Raw genomic sequence first — 20,490 nt, forward strand, 5'->3', positions numbered from 1 at the left:
GGCAGTACGTCTGGTCCGATCCGGCCGGCCCAATAAATTTGGCTTCCTTCGCGTGGTTGCGCCACGAGGCGGGCAGCTCACGGGCTAGTCAGTCGTCCCCGGCCGGCTAGCTCATCAGCTCCAAGCCTGAATGGTCAACCCTCGAAAGGTACTGGCTTTCGGGACGGGAGAGCCGGGGGAGCTACACAGGAAGGGGCGCTGGCGCGCTGCCAGGTGCCATGCGCACTGGAAGAGGATCGATCGCTTGCAGTAGGGTACAGTAACCCGTTGGTCCTCCGTGCGCCGTGGCGTCCCGGGCTCACTGTGCGCTGGTGTACATGGGGGTGTATGTACCTCTTGTGCGGCTGCTCTCTGTTTCGCTGCGCGCGGCAGGATGTATGCATGGGCTCGTAGAGGCGACGGAACTACAGTTCGTGTCAGCGCCGTCACTGCACGACGCCAGTCCACAGAATCGTTTTTTGGAATGGTGGATACTCCCATGGTCAAATGTGGCTTCGTTTTTGACGCCACCACGACCACACCGCACCACGCCATGTGGACATTCATTGTTCCATCCATGTGGGTCATTAGACGTGATAACGACCTGGTACAGTTTCCCCTGTTCAGCGTTAGATGTAGCACGCATGTGCCAGCGCAAACACGCACGCCTTGCTAGCGAGCGTAGGCCGGCCGTTGATCGGACAAAGGCTCATGGCTCGATCGCCCCGGCCCGGCCGCTACCTAAACCCGCGTGCGTCTTCTACGTGTGGTCTCGGGCAGGAATCTTCGCCCGGCCCCCTGCCTGCCTGCCTGCCTGCTGGTGAGAGACGTTATCAGCAACCACCAGGAACACGGACCGCCGCGATGGCCCATGTTGACTTGCTGCCGCCTCTCGTTTTCTCTCCCTTTCGCTAGCTAGGAAAAAACGGGCGCTCTGTCACGGTGACTTCTTGTGCTCCTCTGGATTAAGAAAAGCAGCTTCTGCCGGCCCCGTCGTCGCTCGTGCCGTATGGGCTTCGGATAAGTACCAGCACCACCAGCGGTGAGTCGGCGACGACGTACTGGTCCACAGGAGTGTACACTAGAACGGCGAGGGCTTGGAATCGGCACGGCCCGAGCATGGCGGGAACCTTGTGGGCGACGTTTTCGTGGATGCCAGCGCCCACCGGTCCACCGCTGACCGCTCTTCATTCCAATTTTCGTGTCCGCGGCTGGGGTGGAACTTCGGACGGACACGGACCACACTCTACGTACTCCTATCCATCCGATCTTTTTACCGGTAGAAATCCGCTAGGACATTCTGTACGTGTTTCCTGTGGCCGAGGGAAAGCCAGTCAGCCAGGAGCCCGGGAGGGAGGGGAGCCGGAAGTAGGCGGCAGCCGTGCGAGTCCGGCTCCGACGGAGCTGGAATTGACCCGTCTCCGGTACGGTCCAGTCCAGTCCACACCACAAAGGAACAGGAACAGGAACAGGAACCGTGCATGTTGCATCTACTGTCATCGCGGAGCAGTAGCACTAACTGCTAATGATACGGCCTGCTGGCCCCGCCCTGGGCCTAGAAAGGTCAAGGAGGAGAAAAAGGGAGCCTGACAGACGCCGAAGCCAATCAGTCGCATCGTACCGGTGCGGCTACGCAGCTCCAGCCAATTCCGCTAGCCGATGTGACCTCCACATGCCGTGCAGCGCAGGCGAAAGTCCCCGTGCCTGACCGTGCACGCATTGCCAGTAGCTAGCTAGTCGACGTGACCGTCTTCACTCTTCAGGCTAGTATAGTACTATGGTATGTGCTCCACGGTGAGCAGCAGCACGGACGCACGACGCTGGACGGAGCTGCTTGCGCCTGCCACGATCAGCACCGTTGAAAATCATGGTGCGCCGTGGCGCGCCCTGTTGAGCTCGGCGGAAGATTCCTCGTTCCCCACACTGTTGGCGTGGGCCCTCTCGGCCGGCATTGAACGCGCCCGCTGGCCGCTTCAGTACGATGCGCGCGCCACGGCGGCGGAGATCTCTGAACTCCGATCCAGCCCACCGGGCGCTCGCTGCACGCTGCTCGTCCTGGCGAGGCTGCACGCAGCACGCCTGCACGAGCAGAGGAAGGACAGGAGGAGGCAGGAACGGAAGCGGCCACAGTAACGCGACTGGAAAGCCGCAATCAATCGGGGCCGCCCCGGAGCTAGGCCGCTCGTATAGGAGCTGTCGCTACTCGCTAGCTGCCTGCATGCGACTATGCGAGCGACGACGTGCACGCGTCGTGTACGTCCGCGCGTGCGCGCAGGAAGGCAGGGAGCGGCAGCGGGGGTGCCCGTCCAGGCGACGCGACGCCGCGACGTGCTCCCTGCGCGCGGCCACGCCCTGCCCGGCGCAGCTCGGCGTCGCCGCGGCCGCGCGCGCAGGCCGGAAGCGCATGGCCTATGCGGCTACGGTGCAGGTAGCCGTGGCAGCTGGAGTGGAGCTTCTTCTGAAATCTGAAACTGGAACGACGGCCGGGCGTACGGTCAGAAAGGGTTGGGCGAGCGCAGGTCGCGGCGTCGTCGGAATTCAGAAAGCCTGGAAGCGAAGCGGACGAGACGATGATGATTCCTGCCCGTCTGGACGTATGTTACGCGGCCGCCGCTAGCGCGACGTCGCTGGCTCTTAGTAATGGCACCCGGCACGCTTCTGATAATGGTGAATCGACCGAGGCTGGTTGAGGTGAACCCATCAGCGGCGGATTAAGTGCGGAGCATTACGATGACAAGTCGGGCGGATCAGTGCCCTGAAAGACGACGGCTCATCTGATTACGAAACGACGAGGTGTGATGTGGTTATGTGGACACCTGACGTAGGCACGAGGGACGTCGTCGAGAACAACCGCGCACGATGCGTAGAGAAAGACTGCGCCCTAAAACCAGACATGTTGATGGAATGTGGCACCCCAACGGGACGTTTGTAATTTCATGCTTTCGGACGTAATGGCACCGCACGAAGAGCACATGATCTTGAAAAGGGTAAAATTTAATTTATATACTCGAACTATCATAAAAATCTGATTTTTAATCTTTAATTATAAAATCGGACAATAAGGACCCTTCAACTGTTGAAACCGGACAAATTTGATCCTTTGGGTAGCTTCAAACGTGGTTTTGTGTATTTTTTTAAAAAAGTTAAAAACTCCTGTTAGATCTAAACATTTAAAACTAATTCATTTTAAGTTAAAATAAATACGAAATTAGTGCCAAATATTTTCCAAAAATGTAACATATATCTTATTGGTTTATTTGAATCTTATTTATTCAAAAATAATGGGAATATCTGAAAATAAATACTAGGAATATAAAAAATTTAGATCCGAATAACTGATAAATAGAGTGTCAATAGATAAGTTACACTTTTAGAGAAATGCTGGCACCTTTGATTTAAAATAAATTATTTATAATTTTTAAGTTTAATTTATTTTTATTTTTTTAAAAAATAAAAAGTCACCTTTGAAACCATCTAAAGGGTTAATTTTTTCAGTTTTATAGTTGAATATTGAAAATCGAATTTTATAGTTCGAATGTGTAAATTGGATTTTTTTCTTTTGGAAAATATAAATGATTCCCGACGCATTCCCTGATCAAGATGATACAATCTCTGGAGTTGGAAAATGCCAAAATGACAAGTCTACTCAAACGGCTGAAGGCTAGTGCTGGGCTTATCCTGGGCTCCAAAGGGTCTCCCTTTCGGCCTAAAGTCTACTCAACTAGTAACTGGGCTCTGGCCTGCGAGCCACCGCGAAGGAAAAGGAAGTAGCCGCAGCATGGCGGCTGAGGGATCAGAGCTTGGCTCCCCGGCGCCGCCGCCGCCGCCGCCGCCGAAGCGGCGAAAGATCGAACCGCCTAGGAGGTACAGCCGCTTTTCCCCTCCCGAACGCTCGCGAGCTTACTATCTACTTCTGTTGTGATTGATACGTCCTCCGAACGCTCCGATTTACTGGACGCCCATGCCTGATTTCATCCGAACGCGCCGCCCTGCCCTTCTAGTTTGGATGAGCAGATTGGAGTGGATCGATCTTGGCTAGTGGGGTGGGGGGATGGCTACAGGTCTAGGTTCCTTTTAGGCAAGATTCCGGAGTGGGTCATCTCGTGAGCATCTCCATACGTTAGGTTTTGGCGTTCCTCAAAAGGGGCTTTGGGGTTTGGCAGTGTGCGTGTGATCTTCTGCATTTCGGCGAAAGACCCCATATTCGTATGGATTCTTGTTGATTGCAGCGAATCTCGAGGTACCTTTGCATTTCTGCCCCAAACAAATAATTTCCATCCGATGATCCGGCCTGCACCTGCTAGGGCCTAGGGCGTCGGACATAGCTGGGTCGCGTAGGCGGTAGTGGGTGATTTTGAGGGCACAGGAATGAAGGGGTCCTCTTTTTAGTTCAACGCTCATGGTCCTCGTGAATTTTTAGGATTCTTGTATGATCCTGAGGAGTCAAATAGGCTGTGTGTGTATTGTCTGGTACTCTGTTTGTGCAACGCCATTTGTTGCCAAGAAAAAGGGGAGTTTCTTCCACTGTTATCTTCCTATGTTAACACCAATCATGGACTGTACTTGTGTTTGTGTAGTATAGCATATGAAATTTAAAACACACAGAACAGTTTTGTGTCTGATAGATCCTTCAAGGACTGCAAGTGCAAGCCAAATAGATCCGTGCTTCTTCATTACTAGTCCATCCCCATTAAATCATTGAACCAAAACCAGCTATTCTGTTAGCCAACTTTACATTGCCTGTCCAAATTTGATTATCATTGTTAGGTTTCAGGGCCGTTTCATGGTGTAAGCTACCTTTGTGGATACCTGAAATAACAAAAGGGAAACATAGCGCAATCTAATTCATGTTCCGCATATCCTTCTCTGACAGCAATGCAAAGCTAAATAGGTTAGTGCTTCTTCATTTGTCATTTCTAAAACAAGATAATATGCCATTAAATTATTCATCGAATGTCTAAATTTGATTATCACTGTCGGTTCATGACATTAGCAACTCAAGTGGGCTGGAAGGGCACAGCATCTCAACTTGCCTGAACTGTGAAAGGCACCAATCATTTAGTTGATGATTGCATCCTGTGATAAAAGCAGCAAAACCTAGTGAAACTTCGGATTTTGAGTTTTGCCTGCTGTTCCATCTCGTGACCTCACATTTAACAGTGACCAACTTGCAAGTAGCAATTTTACTGTCGAACTATTTTAACTTGCGATGTCTACTGCATAACTTTCTTTGGAACACAGGACCAGGCCTTCTCAGGTTACCCTAGATAAGGACAAGTCGGCAACATCTTCCAACTCATCTGTATGCCCTGAGACGTCAAGTGGCAATGGATGCCTCATTTCCTGTTTGGCTGTTTCTTGATATTCGCTAACATCCTTTCCTGATGTGAACTCCACTTTTGCAGGTTTCGGGTGTGGTGGCAGTGAGAGTTGATCTCAACAAAGTTAGAGAGGCAAAGAGACTTGTTATCCTTCAAGCGCAACATGAGGGATGCCTTGGAAGCTATAAAAGTTTTGATTCCGTCTTTGGGAATTACCTTGTTCCTGTCATCCCAAGCAACGGCGTATTTGATCAGATTGGGAGGAAATGAACAAGAATGGCAATCTGTAAGGTTGTGAATACTGAATAGGGTGGTACTGCTAATTTTTGCAACTTCCTTCCAGAGTGTGACCAGATACGGCATACTTAGGTGCTCACAGTTCATCTAAAGATTGCAAGAAGTTATTCAGCCCAGACTTCAGTAATACCCCGCTGCAGCCTGCAGGTGCTGTTTGTCCATATTTTCCCAACTTGTAAGATCTCGACAGCGGCAAAAAGTAAACCATTTGCCTGCAGCATACATGCAGGTCTAGTGGTGAAAAAGCTCTGCGTCGTGGCAAGCATTTGTTAGTGTGTTACCTTTCCTTTTTCTAGTGGGAATTTTATCGGTCCACGGTATCACTCCACGGCCCCCTCATGAATGCATATATGGATCTTAATCATTTTATTCTTGTACCCTTTCATGTTTATTTTAGAATATCATCTTGTAACCTCTGATCACTAAGACCTCTTTTTCCAAAGCTTGATTCTGCCTTCCACAGCTGACGCAACAGATTGCCTGGAACTCAAATCTATCAGTGTGACTCCTGCAACGCGCCTGGTCTATGCTCAATGATCTGTCGGTCAGCTACAAATTTGCCGTTACATTTCATGTCTCGACTTTTAAACCACTCGTTCTGCAAGTACAGTCTCGGTATTGTTTATATCACTCGAATCGCTTGCTTTTACACAAGTACAGTGTCCATTGTTTGTAGGAACAGGAGCCTCGTCCATGAGAGGAGTAAAGGGCACAGTCGGTTAGAGCATCTTCCTCACGTCTCTGACTGTATCACGCCGCACGCTGCGTCCAAAAGCTGCTTGACATGGCGCCAAACTGCCAATCATGGAAGCACGGAGCCAGCCATACCAACCCTCACCCCCAACGCTTGAGGATGCCGTGAGCAGTTCTCAGCTCTTGGCTTTACGGGCGGGGGCGCGTCACGCATCCGTCCATCCTTGCACCCACCCACCGGCCGCGGCGCCCACCCTCCCGGCGGGGAAGAAGGGCTTGCGAGGGGACCCACCTGTCGGTGACGTCGGGAGCGACTGCCGAGGCCCTGTTCTGTCCTCTGGCGCGCGGCCATGGCCCGCGGTTGGTGGCGCCGTTCTCGGCCGCCGTTGACCCCACGCCACGCGAGATGGGCTCCCCGCCCCGCCGTCGCCACCGCGCGCGCAGGCGCAGGCCCAGCAAGCATCTCCGGCGCGGGGCATTGCCACCGGCACGGCACAGCCGCTAACATGTCGGCACGTCGGCGTCAGCACTCGTGTCGTTACGTCAGCTTCCCCTGCCGCGCCCTCCCCGCACGTGCCGCCATTCTTCTGTCGCTTTCGGGAACGCCTAACTAATCGCTACGTTACGCTGACCTGTGGGCCCCGCTCCCCTGACGCTAACCAATCAGTTGCGAGTTGCGACTGATTATTTTTAGCGTGTACTAGCTGGAAACTTTACGGGGACACCCCTGGCCCCTGGCTGGAATCTCACTCGCCTCTGCTCGTGCGCTCGACCGTTAACCTCTTCCGACTTTTGACACATAAAACCTCAGCAACAACTGCTATCACGACCCGCACCCTGCGGACCCACGAACCCAGGCACGCCATGCACCATCCGTTCCAGGACAGCCGGATCGCAGCCGTTCACACTCGAGGGTACGTCCGTAAATAACCCAGGGTCGAGGGAGATTTATTCGCGGGGAAAACGCCCAACTCGTGGCTCTCGTCCCACTCCCACGCTTCCGCAGGCGGAGAAAGAGCTGGAGGCAGACAAGTGAGGGGGGAGAGAGAGAAGCGGTGGGCTGCAGCGGCCTAGCTCGCGATCCGGGCGCCGAGCTGTTCCGGTCTTTGGGGTCGGTCGCGCGGCTCGATCGGGGAGGCTAGGGATTGGCCGGCGGGGCGCGATGGCGAAGGGCGCGGTCGTCGCGACGGCGGTGGTGGTGTGCGCCGCCTCCGCGGTGGCGGTGGGGGTGGCGGTGGTCGTGTCGCGGAGGAGGCGGCGCCGGCGGGAGGCGGAGGACGAGAGGAAGAGGAAGGCGGCGGCGGTGGTCGAGGAGGTGGAGCAGGCGTTCTCCACGCCCACCGCGCTGCTCCGCGGCATCGCGGACGCCATGGTGGAGGAGATGCAGCGCGGCCTGCGCGCCGACCCGCACGCCCCGCTCAAGATGCTCATCAGCTACGTCGACAACCTCCCCACCGGGTAAGGGCTCCCCCCGCATGGATGTGGCCACAGAATTGCCTGTTCTCGATCGTGTGCGCGTCTTGGGCGAATGAATTGGTTGGCAATTCGGGGTCTTCCGTTGGGTTATCCAGGTTTTGATTCGGTGGAAATGTGGGATTGTTCCAGATTGGATACCGTGCTCTGACGTGGTTTCGAGGGGAATCAGGTAGGACGCTAGATTATGTTTGATCCTGTTACGGATTTTGTTGATTCTGGTAGGAGGACGAGGCATTGTTTCTCATCTGTGGGGTTCTGGTTCATGGGTACCTTCGCAGTTCTTGTTGTCTTGAACATCACATCGTTGTTGGGATGATGGTGTGTAATTTTTATTTTCTTTCTGGTTTACTCCACTTTGTGTTTCAGTGTTTGTTCGGTCTTCAATTTTCGGTTGAATGTTAATTCCTTTTACTTGTTGGGTTGACGAGGTAAACGAGGCGGACAGAACTTATGCAATGAACAGTTCGGTTGTGATGTTGTCGCAGCCTCACAGATAATTCCAAATCACAGTGTCTTCTTTTAATAAATGAAACGTTCGTGTACCTGGATACCTACATCCTGGTATCGTCCTTTCTACGTCGTCATGGCTAATGTCCAAAGAAACATTTAATATTAGCACACCTTTTCGGTACAGCCTCTCTCATCCAATGTTTGGCACTATTGAAACATGTAACATATAGTTAACATTTGTAACCGTGGATCCATGGTATTTTTCTATCTAGTTATTGAATCTTTAAAAAAACTGTATTGTTGGATCTGTTGAAAATATAATTTAGTGATGATGATATATTTCTTTTAAGGTTAAGGGATATACGTTGTTATAGACAATTGCAGTCAGTTTTATTTATAATTTGGTGTAAATCATGTGTGTCGCCAAGTCTTCATTATTATCTTGTTTAATGATGTATGTCATCCTGCAGGGATGAGCATGGGCTGTTTTATGCACTGGATCTTGGCGGGACCAACTTTCGTGTCATACGGGTTCAACTTGGAGGAAGGGAGAAGCATGTTGTAAAGCAACAATACGAGGAGGTCTCCATTCCGCCTCATCTCATGGTTGGGACTTCTACGGTGAGTGCTTCCAGCGACTCTTTTCAAGTTTCCCGCATCAACACAATTTTCTTGCATGTTTTAATGACATTTCTCAAAATATGAGTACAGGAGCTGTTCGATTTCATTGCTGCTGAGTTGGAAAAATTTGTGGGGACTGAAGGAGAGGATTTCCACCTACCAGATGGCAGGCAGAGAGAACTCGGTTTCACCTTTTCTTTCCCAGTGCACCAAACATCAATATCATCGGGCACTCTAATTAAGTGGACCAAGGGCTTTTCCATCAATGGCACGGTAAAAGCAAGACCGTTGTTCATACTTTGTTGACTACACTACTTATTTATTCGGCCTGTGCCTTTACCAGAAGCTGAGTATCATACCAAGATATGGATTTATCTCTAATGATTATGCGTTTTTCCTGACCATCCAATGTGGCAATGTAGCTTGTCTATTTCATTTTCACAGAAAACCACTTATTAAATGGATAATAGAATCGCTTTCAGTTATTCAAGCTGTTTTTTTTCTTTTACTATTCCTGCACAAATAACTGGTCAGCTGCTGTTTTGCCCTGTTCTGAGCATACTTAGAAACCCTACTCCTTAATTGATAAAAATGATCTATATTTTCGCAAGATTCAAGATGTTCATGTCAACTGTGATGTATCCTACATTTAACACAGTATTTATTTTATTGATTCTGAGCAGGTTGGAGAAGATGTTGTGGCTGAATTGAGTAGGGCTATGGAAAGGCAGGGTCTTGACATGAAAGTTACAGCCCTGGTAAGTAAATTAATTTGTAGATTATTTATCATCTCATGTATCCGCATGCCCTTCGTTTTACGTGTATACAATAGAATTTGCCATTTCCATACACATTCTCTAATTCTGGTTTGGTTTTCTTGAGATGCTTTATATTGATGTCTAGCAAAGGTCAGTTGGACACTTACAGGTAAATACAACGTCATGTAGAGTGATTTCTAACAGTTTTGTACAGGTTAATGATACTGTAGGCACATTGGCTGGCGGGAGATATGTGGATAATGATGTTGCTGCTGCTGTAATATTGGGCACTGGCACAAATGCAGCTTATGTGGAACATGCGAGTATGATTCCTAAATGGAACGGGCGACTACCTAAATCAGGGAATATGGTTAGTGTCCAACTTCCTCCTTGCAATTTTAATGGTACTTAAAGGAACTGAGCCCATCTCAGTTGGTCAGAGGTGTGGTTGTACGCTCTCACCACTCAGATTCAATTCCTCTTGGACTTGAATTTGGGTGCCTATTTCTTCTTCTTCTTTTTTTACAATGCCACTTAGTTCCTTCTATGTTGGTCGAGGTTTTATTTTAAATGGTCTTTTGGCCTTCTGTGTTTTATGATTTTTGAACCAGTTAATGACATAATTTTTTTTTTAAAAATAACATAACATTTGGTTCTGTTGGAATGCTACAGGTAATCAACATGGAATGGGGAAACTTCAGGTCAGATAAGCTTCCAAGATCGGAGTATGATAAAGCCTTGGACTTTGAAAGTTTGAACCCTGGCGAGCAGGTATGTGGACTTAATCTATGCGGCTAAGGCGTCAGATTTTTCCCTAAGCATAAGTCACATGTTTTAAACACTGGATCAACTCCAGTCAGATTCAATTGCCACAAAAAGTTAACTCATATTCAGGGGGGAAAGGTGACTCATGAATGTGAAACCATTAATCTACTGTTCTCACTGTATTTGGGTGTTAAACTTGAACATAACTTTTGTACTCTTTTCGTCAGATATATGAAAAGATGATTTCTGGAATGTATCTTGGAGAAATTGTTCGGAGGATCCTGCTGAAACTGGCTCATGACGCCTCGCTGTTTGGGGATGTTGTTCCACCAAAATTGGAACAATTATTTATACTGAGGTGCACTTTCTTGTTCCATACACAACACGGACACAAAAAAGATCCAAATCAACTTAGATATACACACATAAAGATCCAAATCAACTTAGATAATGTTGCATGCATATTTGCACAATGTAAAGTCCTAGTATTTTGATAGATTCTGCATATGCTTCGTCAGTTTCTACTATAAATTCTACTGTACATTTCATTCTCAAAATTGGAAAATGCACCCCCAAAAAAGTTCTAGATTGGAAACTGAAGTGAAGTCGTAAGACTTTGGGCTTTGATAATGTTTGAACTTCTGATGAAAATCATAAATCTTTTCTCACTTTGTTTGAAACAATTAATCATTAAATTTAAACCAAGAGGCAATTTAGTGCATTTTACAAACATTTTCAGGCTTTTTAAGCACGTGGGGTATAAAAAATCAATTCCCCTGACCTTCCTGTAATTCAGATAAGTGATAGAATGAAGGCACCCATGTAGGAGACAGGTCTAGCTCCACCCTAGAATCTTATCAACAACTTTGTAAATCCACCTATTTTGGAGGATGTTAAGATGATTAAACTGCATTTGGTATTACTGAGCCTTGTAGCCCCAACCTATAAAATTCTCAACTGACCACTCCCAGAGTAATGAAAAAATGAATCCAAGTTCTCCTTCCAATGCCCATCTCCACCATTAAAATCATACCCATAGGCTAATCTTTAGAAGAAACTGAAGAAGGGAAAATTGTGATTGTGTTTTTGTTCGTAGTATCTAATCGTAGATAAACTTACAGAAGTTAGGGGAGCCATTATTGTATGTTGTGTTGTACGAGCACATTTTCCACGTTTTGGACTCTAACCATATATAGTAGGATAATGCGAAGTTTATCCAACAAACTTGGGAAGCAGAATTGTAAGTCTTGTGTAGCAAATAAAAGCTTTTCCCAATGAAAATTGTAATTGTGATATTGCAGAACACCGGATATGTCAGCCATGCATCATGACACCTCACATGATCTCAAACACCTGGGAGCTAAGCTAAAGGAAATTCTGGGGGTACGACGGTACACATGTTCAAAAAGTATACTGTTAGATATATTCCTCAAGAACAATTGATTCCTTATGTGTTATGCTTCTACTTATTTCAGGTTCCTGATACTTCCCTCGAAGCAAGATACATTACTCTTCATGTATGCGATCTCGTCGCGGAGAGGGGTGCACGCTTGGCTGCTGCTGGTATATATGGCATTCTGAAGAAGCTGGGCAAGGACAAATTGCCAAATGACTTCAGCCAACAAAGGACTGTGGTTGCTATGGATGGTGGGTTATACGAGCATTACAAGAAGTTCAGTTCCTGCCTAGAAGCGACACTTACAGATCTTCTCGGTGAGGAGGCTGCCTCATCGGTTGTTGTCAAGTTGGCCAACGACGGCTCAGGAATCGGAGCCGCGCTTCTTGCAGCCTCACACTCCCAGTATGCTGCATAGTCCTAGGAGCTCGGCTCCTAGTGTAACCTTTTTGTTTTTCGCTCTTTTCCCCTTCAATCGAGTTCCCCTAGTGCGATTTGCATCTCTTTTTGCCTCTGCAGCGGGATATAGCTAGTATGGCACCAATGAGTTTGCAGTATATCACTTGGAACAAGCATTAGCAACTGCAGGGAAGTGGAAGCGGACGTCTGAGTGAAGCCGTTCCTTTCCTGCCAATTCTTTTTTCCCTACACCTTTAACTTTGTATTATGATGCAATATCGCAAACCGACCAGTGCTTATCTGTGTAATCTTGTATTTCAAAATAAAGAGGGGGATAAAATCATTCAATCGTACTCATTTTTGAATGAATGTGCAGAGGTCCTGCCTTTTTTTCAGAAAACTACAACAGTATGTGCTTATTCTTCTGTTTTATTTCTCTAACATGTGCGTGATTCAAAAATTTACAGTGTGAGACCCTAAAATGGTACCTAGTACTAGTAGAGTCAGGTCATGTTGTCAAGTTGTGAATTTTGGCATACTGTGCTAAAATGTACAAACTGAACTACCAATTTAGGCATCTTCAGATAACGCTGTCGAAATCACTCCTCTTTTCGATGCCAAATCCTGTGCCGTAGAAAGCTGTTTCCGGCGGCTGCCTCGCTGCGGCAGCAGGAGTGGAGCCGCTTCGTACTCCAGTCCACGCTCCGTTTTGCTCTTCTGGTGCGTCTGCTCGCTGCAATTGAGCAAGATCTCCAGCACGTCCTTCATGGCTGGCCGCGACGACGGCAAGTCTGCGGTGCACAGCACGCCTAGCCTGAAGACCACCTCGACCTCGTCAGAGTACCCTGCGTACCTGATGCTCCTGTCCGTGGCATCGGGGATGCTCCCTCCCGATCGGTAGTGGTGCCGTGCCCACTTCGCCAGGCTGCCGTGCTCGCCGCCGTCGCTGGCCCCCTTGCCGGTGGTGAGCTCCAGGAGCACGACGCCGAAGCTGTAGACGTCGACCTTCTCGCTCACTTTCTTGGTGTAAGCGCACTCTGCAAAAGAAGCACGAATCCGGCAACACATTCTTTCAAAAAAAAAAAAATCCGGCAACACGGGAACATGTGACACTGCGACCACGGCTACTGTGCAGAATCCGGCAACAGGTGTCCAACATCCACCGGAAGCAGCAAGCAGGGAACCTTACCGGGAGCCATGTAGCCGAACGACCCGGCCACGGCGGACATCGTCTCGGGCGCCCCTGTCCGCGCCAGCACCCTGGCGAGCCCGAAGTCGGCGACCTTGGCCCGGAACTCCGAGTCCAGCAGGATGTTGCTCGTCTTGACGTCGCGGTGAACGATGGGCGGCGAGCACTCGTGGTGCATGTAGCAAAGCCCCTGCGCGGCACCGACGGCCACCCTGAGCCTCGTCGCCCAGTCCAGCGGCGGGCGCCGGACCCTCGCCGTGGGGTGCCCGCCAAGGCCATCGCCGTGGAGCCACTTGTCCAGGCTGCCGTTGTCCATGTAGTCGTACACGAGGAGGCTGACCTCGGTGCCAGAGAGGCAGCACAGCAGCCTGACGATGTTGTTGTGCCGGACGCTGCCGAGGATGCTCGCCTCCGACTTGAACTCGCGTTCCAGCTTCTCGTCTAGGGCTCCGGCGATCCCTATGCGCTTCACAGCCACCGCGCCCGCGCTGCCGTCGAACCGGTTGGTGTAGGTGACGCGGTACACGAGGCCCGACCCGCCGCGGCCGATGAGGTTCTCCTCCACCAGCCCCCGGAGTATGGACGCCTCCCCGAAGCCGAGATCTTGGACGAAAGGCGTCATCTCCCAGTCGTCTTGCCCCGAGACGCGGCGCCGTTTCCTCGTCTCGCGAACGACGAAGAAGGAGGCGGCCGCGGCGAGGAGGAGGAAAGCGGATCCGGCAACGAGGAGGCCGGTTCGGAGAACATGCGAGACGCCTCCGGAAGGACCGCCGTCTTGTGGCTCCCCGGCGCAGGAGCGCACGCCGGCGAGGTAGCTGGGGGGTCCCAGAGCGGCGGCGCAGAGGCCGGGGTTGTCGAGGAAGCTGTTGTCGTAGGCCGCGGTGGCGAGCCCGGCCGGGACCTGGCCACTGAGCTGGTTGGATGACAGGTCGAGGGAGTTGAGTTTCAGCTTCGCAAGCGCCGGCGGGATGGAGCCGGAGAGCTTGTTCGACGAGAGGTCAAGGGCGTTGAGCACCGGCATGGCGCCCATTTCTGCCGGTATCGCGCCCGCGAGCTGGTTCCTGCTCATGTCCATCTGGGTGAGCTGCGTTAGCTTAGCAACGCTCGTTGGGATTCCGCCGGAGAGCTGGTTACCGGACAGGTTCAGTCTCTGCAGCAGCGGCATGCCGTCGCCAAGACTCGCCGGTATCTTGCCGGAGAAACGGTTGTTCCCGGCGTTGAACACCTGGAGCGCGGCAGCCGTCGCCGGGATGCTGCCAAAGAACCGGTTTCTCTCAATGTTTAGTGTCGTAAGGTTGCTGCACATCGTGGCCGGGAGTCTTCCGGTAAGCCTGTTATTCCGTAGCAGCACGATGTTGATCCGAGTCACCGTCCACAGAGCCTGGGGCACCTCGCCGGAGAGCTGGTTGCTTTCCAGGTGCAGGGCACGCAGGGTGGCGCAGTTGGCCAGGCCTTCCGGGATGGACCCGCTCAGGCGGTTGCCCGAAGCAGTGAGCGTCCAGAACTGGCCTCTGGCGCATAGCCCTTCTGGGATCGTGCCAGTGAGCTCGTTGTCGTCAGCCTCGACGTAAACCAAGTCCGAGTGCTTGCCGAGTTCCGGCGGGAGCGTACCAGTAAACCTGTTACTGTACAGCCTCAATGTTGACAGTGACGGCAACCGGCCGATGCTGGCCGGTATCTCGCCGGAGAAGTTGTTGCTGAAGAGGTACAAATATGTGAGGTTCTCCAAGTGCCCGAAGACTTCCGGGATGACTCCGGTAAGGTTGTTCTCCGAGAAGTCGATCATTGTCAAGCCCATCGCGGCGAAGTCATCGACCACCAAGTCGCCGGTGAGGTTGTTCCTGAATGCTGTCAGTGCTTGCAATTCCTTGAGGCTCCAAACCCCCGGGGGTATGCTTCCGGTGAGCATGTTGACGGACAGGTCCAGTATCTCCAACTCCGGCATGTCCACCACATACCTTGGAAAGTCGCCGATGAGGTTGCAGTTCCTTGCCCAGAAGCTAGTCAGGTTGGTCAGGTTCTTAAACGAGGCCGGCAGCTCGCCTGCGTCGAACGGGTTGTTCGCCAACCAGAGCGTCTGAAGCCTCGTCATCTTGCCGAGCTCCGTTGGGATGGCGCCGACGAGTCTATTGTTATCCAGCTTGAGATGCTGGAGATTCCCGAGGCCGGAGAGCGACGCCGGAATGGTGCCGTTGAAACTGTTGCCGCTGAGGATCAGCGCGGTCAGGTTCGTCCCCAGGCGGAAGCCGATGTCCGCGGGGAGCTCACCGCCGAGGTAGTTCTGGGACACGTCGAGGTACCGAAGCGCAGAGCAGCGGTACAGCGCGGCCGGGAACACGCCGGTGATGCTGTTGTTAGAGACGTCGAGGTGCGTGAGCCCGGAGAGGCCGCCGACGGCGGCGTCCGGGAAGGGCCCCGCGACGTTGGCGTTCGCGAGGGTGAGGCTCGCGACGCGCCCGGCCGCGTCGCACCCCACGTACGGCCACGTGCAGTGCGCGCCCGCGGCCGAGGCGTTCCACCCCGCGAGCACGGGCGGGTCGCCCCACGCGCGCTTGATCCGGAGAAGTAGCCGCGCCTCGTCCGCCGGCTGAGCCTGCGCGAGGTAGCAGCGAGGCAGCGCGAGCAGGAGGAGGCCGAGGAGGGACGGGTACGCGAACGCGCACGCGCGACGTGGTGCCTCCATTAACCTGATGCGGCGGCTTTGTTTCTCGTGGCGTGGCGTTGGCTGCGCACGCCTGCAGGGGAGCCACGGCGCGCGGTGGCCGAGGGAAGAGTTGGGGACGATCTGCTTCGGCAATCAAATGCGGAGGGACAGAGGGAGCGGGGCTTCTCCCCAGGTTTCTTTGTAGACTGGCACGAGCCCGTTCGGCTTGCTGCGTGGGTTTTGGACTTTTGGCGTGCAGAGACTGCCATTGGTCAGTCTAGTACGTGGCTTTTTCATCGGTTAAGACTTTAAAAGTTAAATTTGGACGGAGCAGACCGACCTCGGCTGGTGCTCTGGAAGTCTTGCGGTCTAAACTGTCACTACGCATGGTTTGATGCCAGTTAGAGAATCGTATCTTGCTCTTGACTGCACCGTTAATCAGCCAAATTCGAGGTTCGGTGTCACTTCCCAACTCTTCCTTCTCATGGTCACCGGAGACTTGCAGCCAGGAGAACAATGCTCCCATTTCTCCGTCAAACACGGCGATTAAAATTTTAAGCCCGTGGGCCTGAGCGGCCGAGACTCGGCTTCGCTTGATTTTTTATTCCCTGAGCTTAAATCGCATACATATTTTTTTTAAAAAAATAAAGCAGAAAAAGAAAAGGCGGGCACACCACACTTTGAGATATTGTCAGGGTGTTACGCCTTTCGAGTGTTAGACTAGAAAACTGGCGGGCCGTTGGCGCTCCTTACGAGTTATGATCCGTCAAATTTGAGCCGTTTAGCATGCTCTGGATTAATTCACCTAATCATAATAAGGAAGAAATATAAAATTATATTAGTACTTGGCAATATGCAGTTGATAAACTCTGAATTTGTACATGCATAAATACAACATAAAAAGCTATTCATTAATAGAGGCCATGGGTCATAAACATGTAGTAAATCACTTGCTACCAATTCCTACGATATGAACTTGGTGACCAAAAGTATAGAGCAACTTCAGAATTTTCGTGTACAAATGTAAAAGGGCACAACTTGATTCCAGTTAGTTGGGCATCTTAAGTATAAAAAAGAAGGCATAACTTGATTCATTTCAGTTGGATATCCACTAAGTAAATTATCCTCATATTAGTGCCACTGAAAAATTAAACATCCACGACTTATACATGTTGATCTGCTCCATATTGTACAGTCTTCAGCTAGTTAAACTCATGCCTAGTTGGTGGACCTGTCCTGATCTTTAGGAGGCCACTAGATCCCTGATCTGCAGAGGGCATTATAGCATGTTCTAGCGCAGGGTGGAAGCTCACTTTCAGCAACAACTTTGCAAAGCACCAAACACCTAATTTAGCAAGGTGGAAAGTGGATGATCTAAGCAATAAGCAAGGATAAGCATGTTGAAAAATAACACATCTATAGTTTCTGCTTTTCAGGCAATGTATAATTCAATCGCAGTCATCAATTGACATTTGCAATAATGGATAAATAGAATGCAAGTATCTACTAACTTAGAATTTCAGCTAGAAGAAACAAATTTGAGTTGGTTGGCTCTCGCGCCGTAGTATCAATATGACATTGACAATCCAATAAGGAGAGTATGTAAAACTTCATAGGTTTTATGTCCATGGGACACTCCCAAAACGTGGTTTTGTGCAGCACACACTCCACTCTTTGTTTTAGCGGGTTGGACATTCTGAAAACAGAATCTTGCCTGTTGCACACCGGCCACATTAAAAAAAAAGATTTTGCAGCCAGGAAGGGAAGAGGATACATGGTAAATAGACGATTTTACCCTTGCTTCATTTTATAGCTGTACCATGGCAATGCAGCGGCTCATCTCTATCCCTTCGTCCGCATTTTCTGGTCCACAGACACCGTGCCTCCATTCGTGGCCTGCAGCGGTGCGGCACCACACCGCCGTTTCTAATTGCTGCCACGCTTCGTAGTTTGCAGGCAGGTGAGCCACGAGTGCATGGTGGAGTGATTTTCCCACCTGTTTTTATGTATGCTTGTGTGTGGAAGTAAATTGGATACCTTTGACATGCCAAATTGATGTAAATTTGGTACATGTTAAAATTTGTAGCATCTTGCTCACTTATGTCATATTAGTTATTTTGTGGCATGTTAAGTTGTGTGAGAAAAATATTACGCGTGTACACCTTAATATGGTATGGTGTTGCTGCTAGTCAAATATATTAAAGAAATGATATTTAACTGCTGCAAGACTGGCTGGTGGTCTTGTTCCTCAGTCAAGGGCATTTCAGTCTTTTTACTAGACATTTTCCAACTCCTCAGGCTGGAGCAGACTAATTTAATGGGGCGGCGTGTTTCACACAAAATCACATTTTTGCAGTGTCCATGGATCTAAATCAAAGAGTGGAGTGTGCTGCACACAAAACCAGTATTTCGTGGTGTCCCTGAGACAAAAAACCCAAACTTCATTGAAGGTGCTTGTAATCTTAGGCACTACATGACTATCCCACTCACCACCCTAATCACTGCCTGAAATGTTATCTGAATACTGTCGGTTGTTTATTTATCAGTAGCAAAAATAGAATGGTAAAATAGTTCACTGATCTTTTTCTTGGGTGTCAAACCTTACACTATGGTATTTCCTCATGCGAAAACCATGTGTGTTCAGTAACCTTATTAAAATAGTTTCTGACAAGGGGATGGAGGGCAGAGTACATCAAGGGATTGCTGTAGTTTCTAACCTCTAGGGGAAATGATGCCATCTCCAAATGTGAGTTTCAGTCCAGCTGCACCCAAATGTGGAACAATCAGAAATCACATTGCTGACAGATAAATGTATTTTTGAGATAAAAATGTATTGTAAAAAATTTACATTGACAGGTTTTAGTGAAGTTTATTCAGCTCTTTATTCCTTGTAAAAGAAACACCCATCCCCACAAAGCATATGATTGGTGTTAATTAGATCGCGGAATTAACTGCATGTGCAATGGTCTCATTAGAAACCAACTAAATCGAAGGAAAAAAATCCTAAAATTGTGATAGAATAATCAAGATATTAAATATGCAATGCCTAATAATAACATTAGTGTATAAAACTCTCCATCTTTTTGGCTATTGCATTGACATGATTGGCATCATACATAGGAACTACCAAAGCAGATAGAACAACTTTGACACTACAGTGTGATGATAACATGAGCATTATGTGACACACACTTGTATTGGAGTATGAACTTGCATGAACACTGGACCTAACATTAACAAAGAAGTTAGGTGATAGCTAGAGTAAAATTGCCTAAATAACCACGACATTCAGTCGTACAGTAATCTAGCTATTTTCTGTGCAGTTGGTGCCAAATAACCAGACATTGCACCTTGCAGTGTTAGAGGCTGAACATTTTGCCGAACACCTTGCAGGCAGCGGAGGCAACATCGGCTACAGACTCTGCAGCCTTTGAGGGATGGCCCAGTGCAAGCGCTGGAGGCTGTGGCTGGAGCTCCATCCTAGTCGCATTCTCCTCGAGTTTACCTTCCATTGCTGCATTACAGGAGCTCCGACAGTCTGGTGACCGGGATCGGCAGAGGGAAGTGGGGAGGAACTCTTGGCGACGCTGTGCCGTCGATCTGCGGCGCTTCTAGCTCCGTGGCCGTGGTGATGGAGGCGCATGAGCGGCGTGGGAGGCAGAGTGGGGTTATGAGATCTGCAACCACGGCATTGCACGTATAGCGTATATATTTTAGCATAAAGAATTAGACATGGTCTGTACAGAAGTAGTGGGAACAAATATAGGACTTCTAAGCTCCTATTTGGCTAGTACTTTTCATATAATTATGTCCCCGCAGACTATATATAAGGGCGAGCAGGAACCTCTTTCAATAATCACACAAATCATCATTCAAGATAATATAAACCACCACAAAAAACGTAGTGTATTATGCATACTGCACCTCGAATGTATGTAAAGATTCATGTTCCTTGTTCCTGATCTCGGCGATACCCCACGTACAATTTACCATCTCGGAGGTATTCCTCGGAGGGCTCGAAGGTTAAACATCGACAGCTGGCGCGTCAGATGGAGGTGTTCATCGAGCGTCCACCAGAGGACTCGATGATATTTTTCAACTTCACTAGCGCTGTGCTCGACGAGGGCACAAATTTCATCTTCGGCTCGTGGGTCTGCATCCATGACGCCGCGGGCAGCTTTCGTCGGCACCTCGGCGACGACACGAAGCCAGAGGCATTTGCAGCAAGCCAACGCAGCGGTCTCGACGAGTTCGTCAACGATCTCGACGAAACGCTTGGTATAGCAATGGCCTGATCTTTCGATAGGTCTAATAAATTCAATTGGTGGAGAACTCGACGTTGGCGATCCGGGCTTCTAATCAGACACGATTCGAACCCCTTCAACCTTTACACTGTTGCTCCATTGATCTAAGCACACCTCGATTGACCTCGCCAAGAAGGCTTTTCCCTGCAAGCGAATCGAAGACACAAGCAAGAAAGTATAAGCACACAATCTGAAATT

The 20,490-nt window shown here is 49.8% G+C and overlaps 2 protein-coding genes, 1 long non-coding RNA gene and 1 pseudogene across 3 annotated transcripts; 2 read left to right on the forward strand and 2 right to left on the reverse strand.

Moving 5' to 3' along the window:
* The first annotated feature begins 3,689 nt into the window (after positions 1 to 3,689).
* Positions 3,690 to 6,062, forward strand: LOC112893195. The gene is made up of 3 exons (XM_025960394.1): positions 3,690 to 3,843; positions 5,221 to 5,281; positions 5,385 to 6,062. The coding sequence occupies exons 1-3, from the start codon at positions 3,758 to 3,760 to the stop codon at positions 5,568 to 5,570; spliced, it is 333 nt and encodes a 110-aa protein (XP_025816179.1). The 5' UTR covers positions 3,690 to 3,757; the 3' UTR covers positions 5,571 to 6,062.
* A 1,194-nt stretch (positions 6,063 to 7,256) lies between these two features.
* LOC112893194 (hexokinase-6) lies at positions 7,257 to 12,498 on the forward strand. Its single transcript, XM_025960393.1, has 9 exons — positions 7,257 to 7,748; positions 8,687 to 8,837; positions 8,928 to 9,110; positions 9,521 to 9,595; positions 9,810 to 9,965; positions 10,268 to 10,366; positions 10,588 to 10,718; positions 11,662 to 11,743; positions 11,836 to 12,498. Exons 1-9 carry the CDS (start codon positions 7,453 to 7,455, stop codon positions 12,172 to 12,174), a joined length of 1,512 nt encoding a protein of 503 aa, XP_025816178.1. The 5' UTR covers positions 7,257 to 7,452; the 3' UTR covers positions 12,175 to 12,498.
* Positions 12,499 to 12,551: 53 nt separating this feature from the next.
* Positions 12,552 to 16,027, reverse strand: LOC112892384 (annotated as a pseudogene).
* Positions 16,028 to 16,621: 594 nt separating this feature from the next.
* On the reverse strand, positions 16,622 to 19,655 carry LOC112893197. The gene is made up of 3 exons (XR_003228748.1): positions 19,339 to 19,655; positions 18,706 to 18,750; positions 16,622 to 16,793 (listed from the first exon to the last, which is right to left on the reverse strand). It is a non-coding gene; the product is annotated as an uncharacterized LOC112893197 (long non-coding RNA).
* Between the last annotated feature and the right edge of the window lie 835 nt (positions 19,656 to 20,490).

Source organism: Panicum hallii, chromosome 5 (genome assembly GCF_002211085.1).
Source record: "Panicum hallii strain FIL2 chromosome 5, PHallii_v3.1, whole genome shotgun sequence".
Lineage (NCBI taxonomy): Eukaryota > Viridiplantae > Streptophyta > Magnoliopsida > Poales > Poaceae > Panicum > Panicum hallii.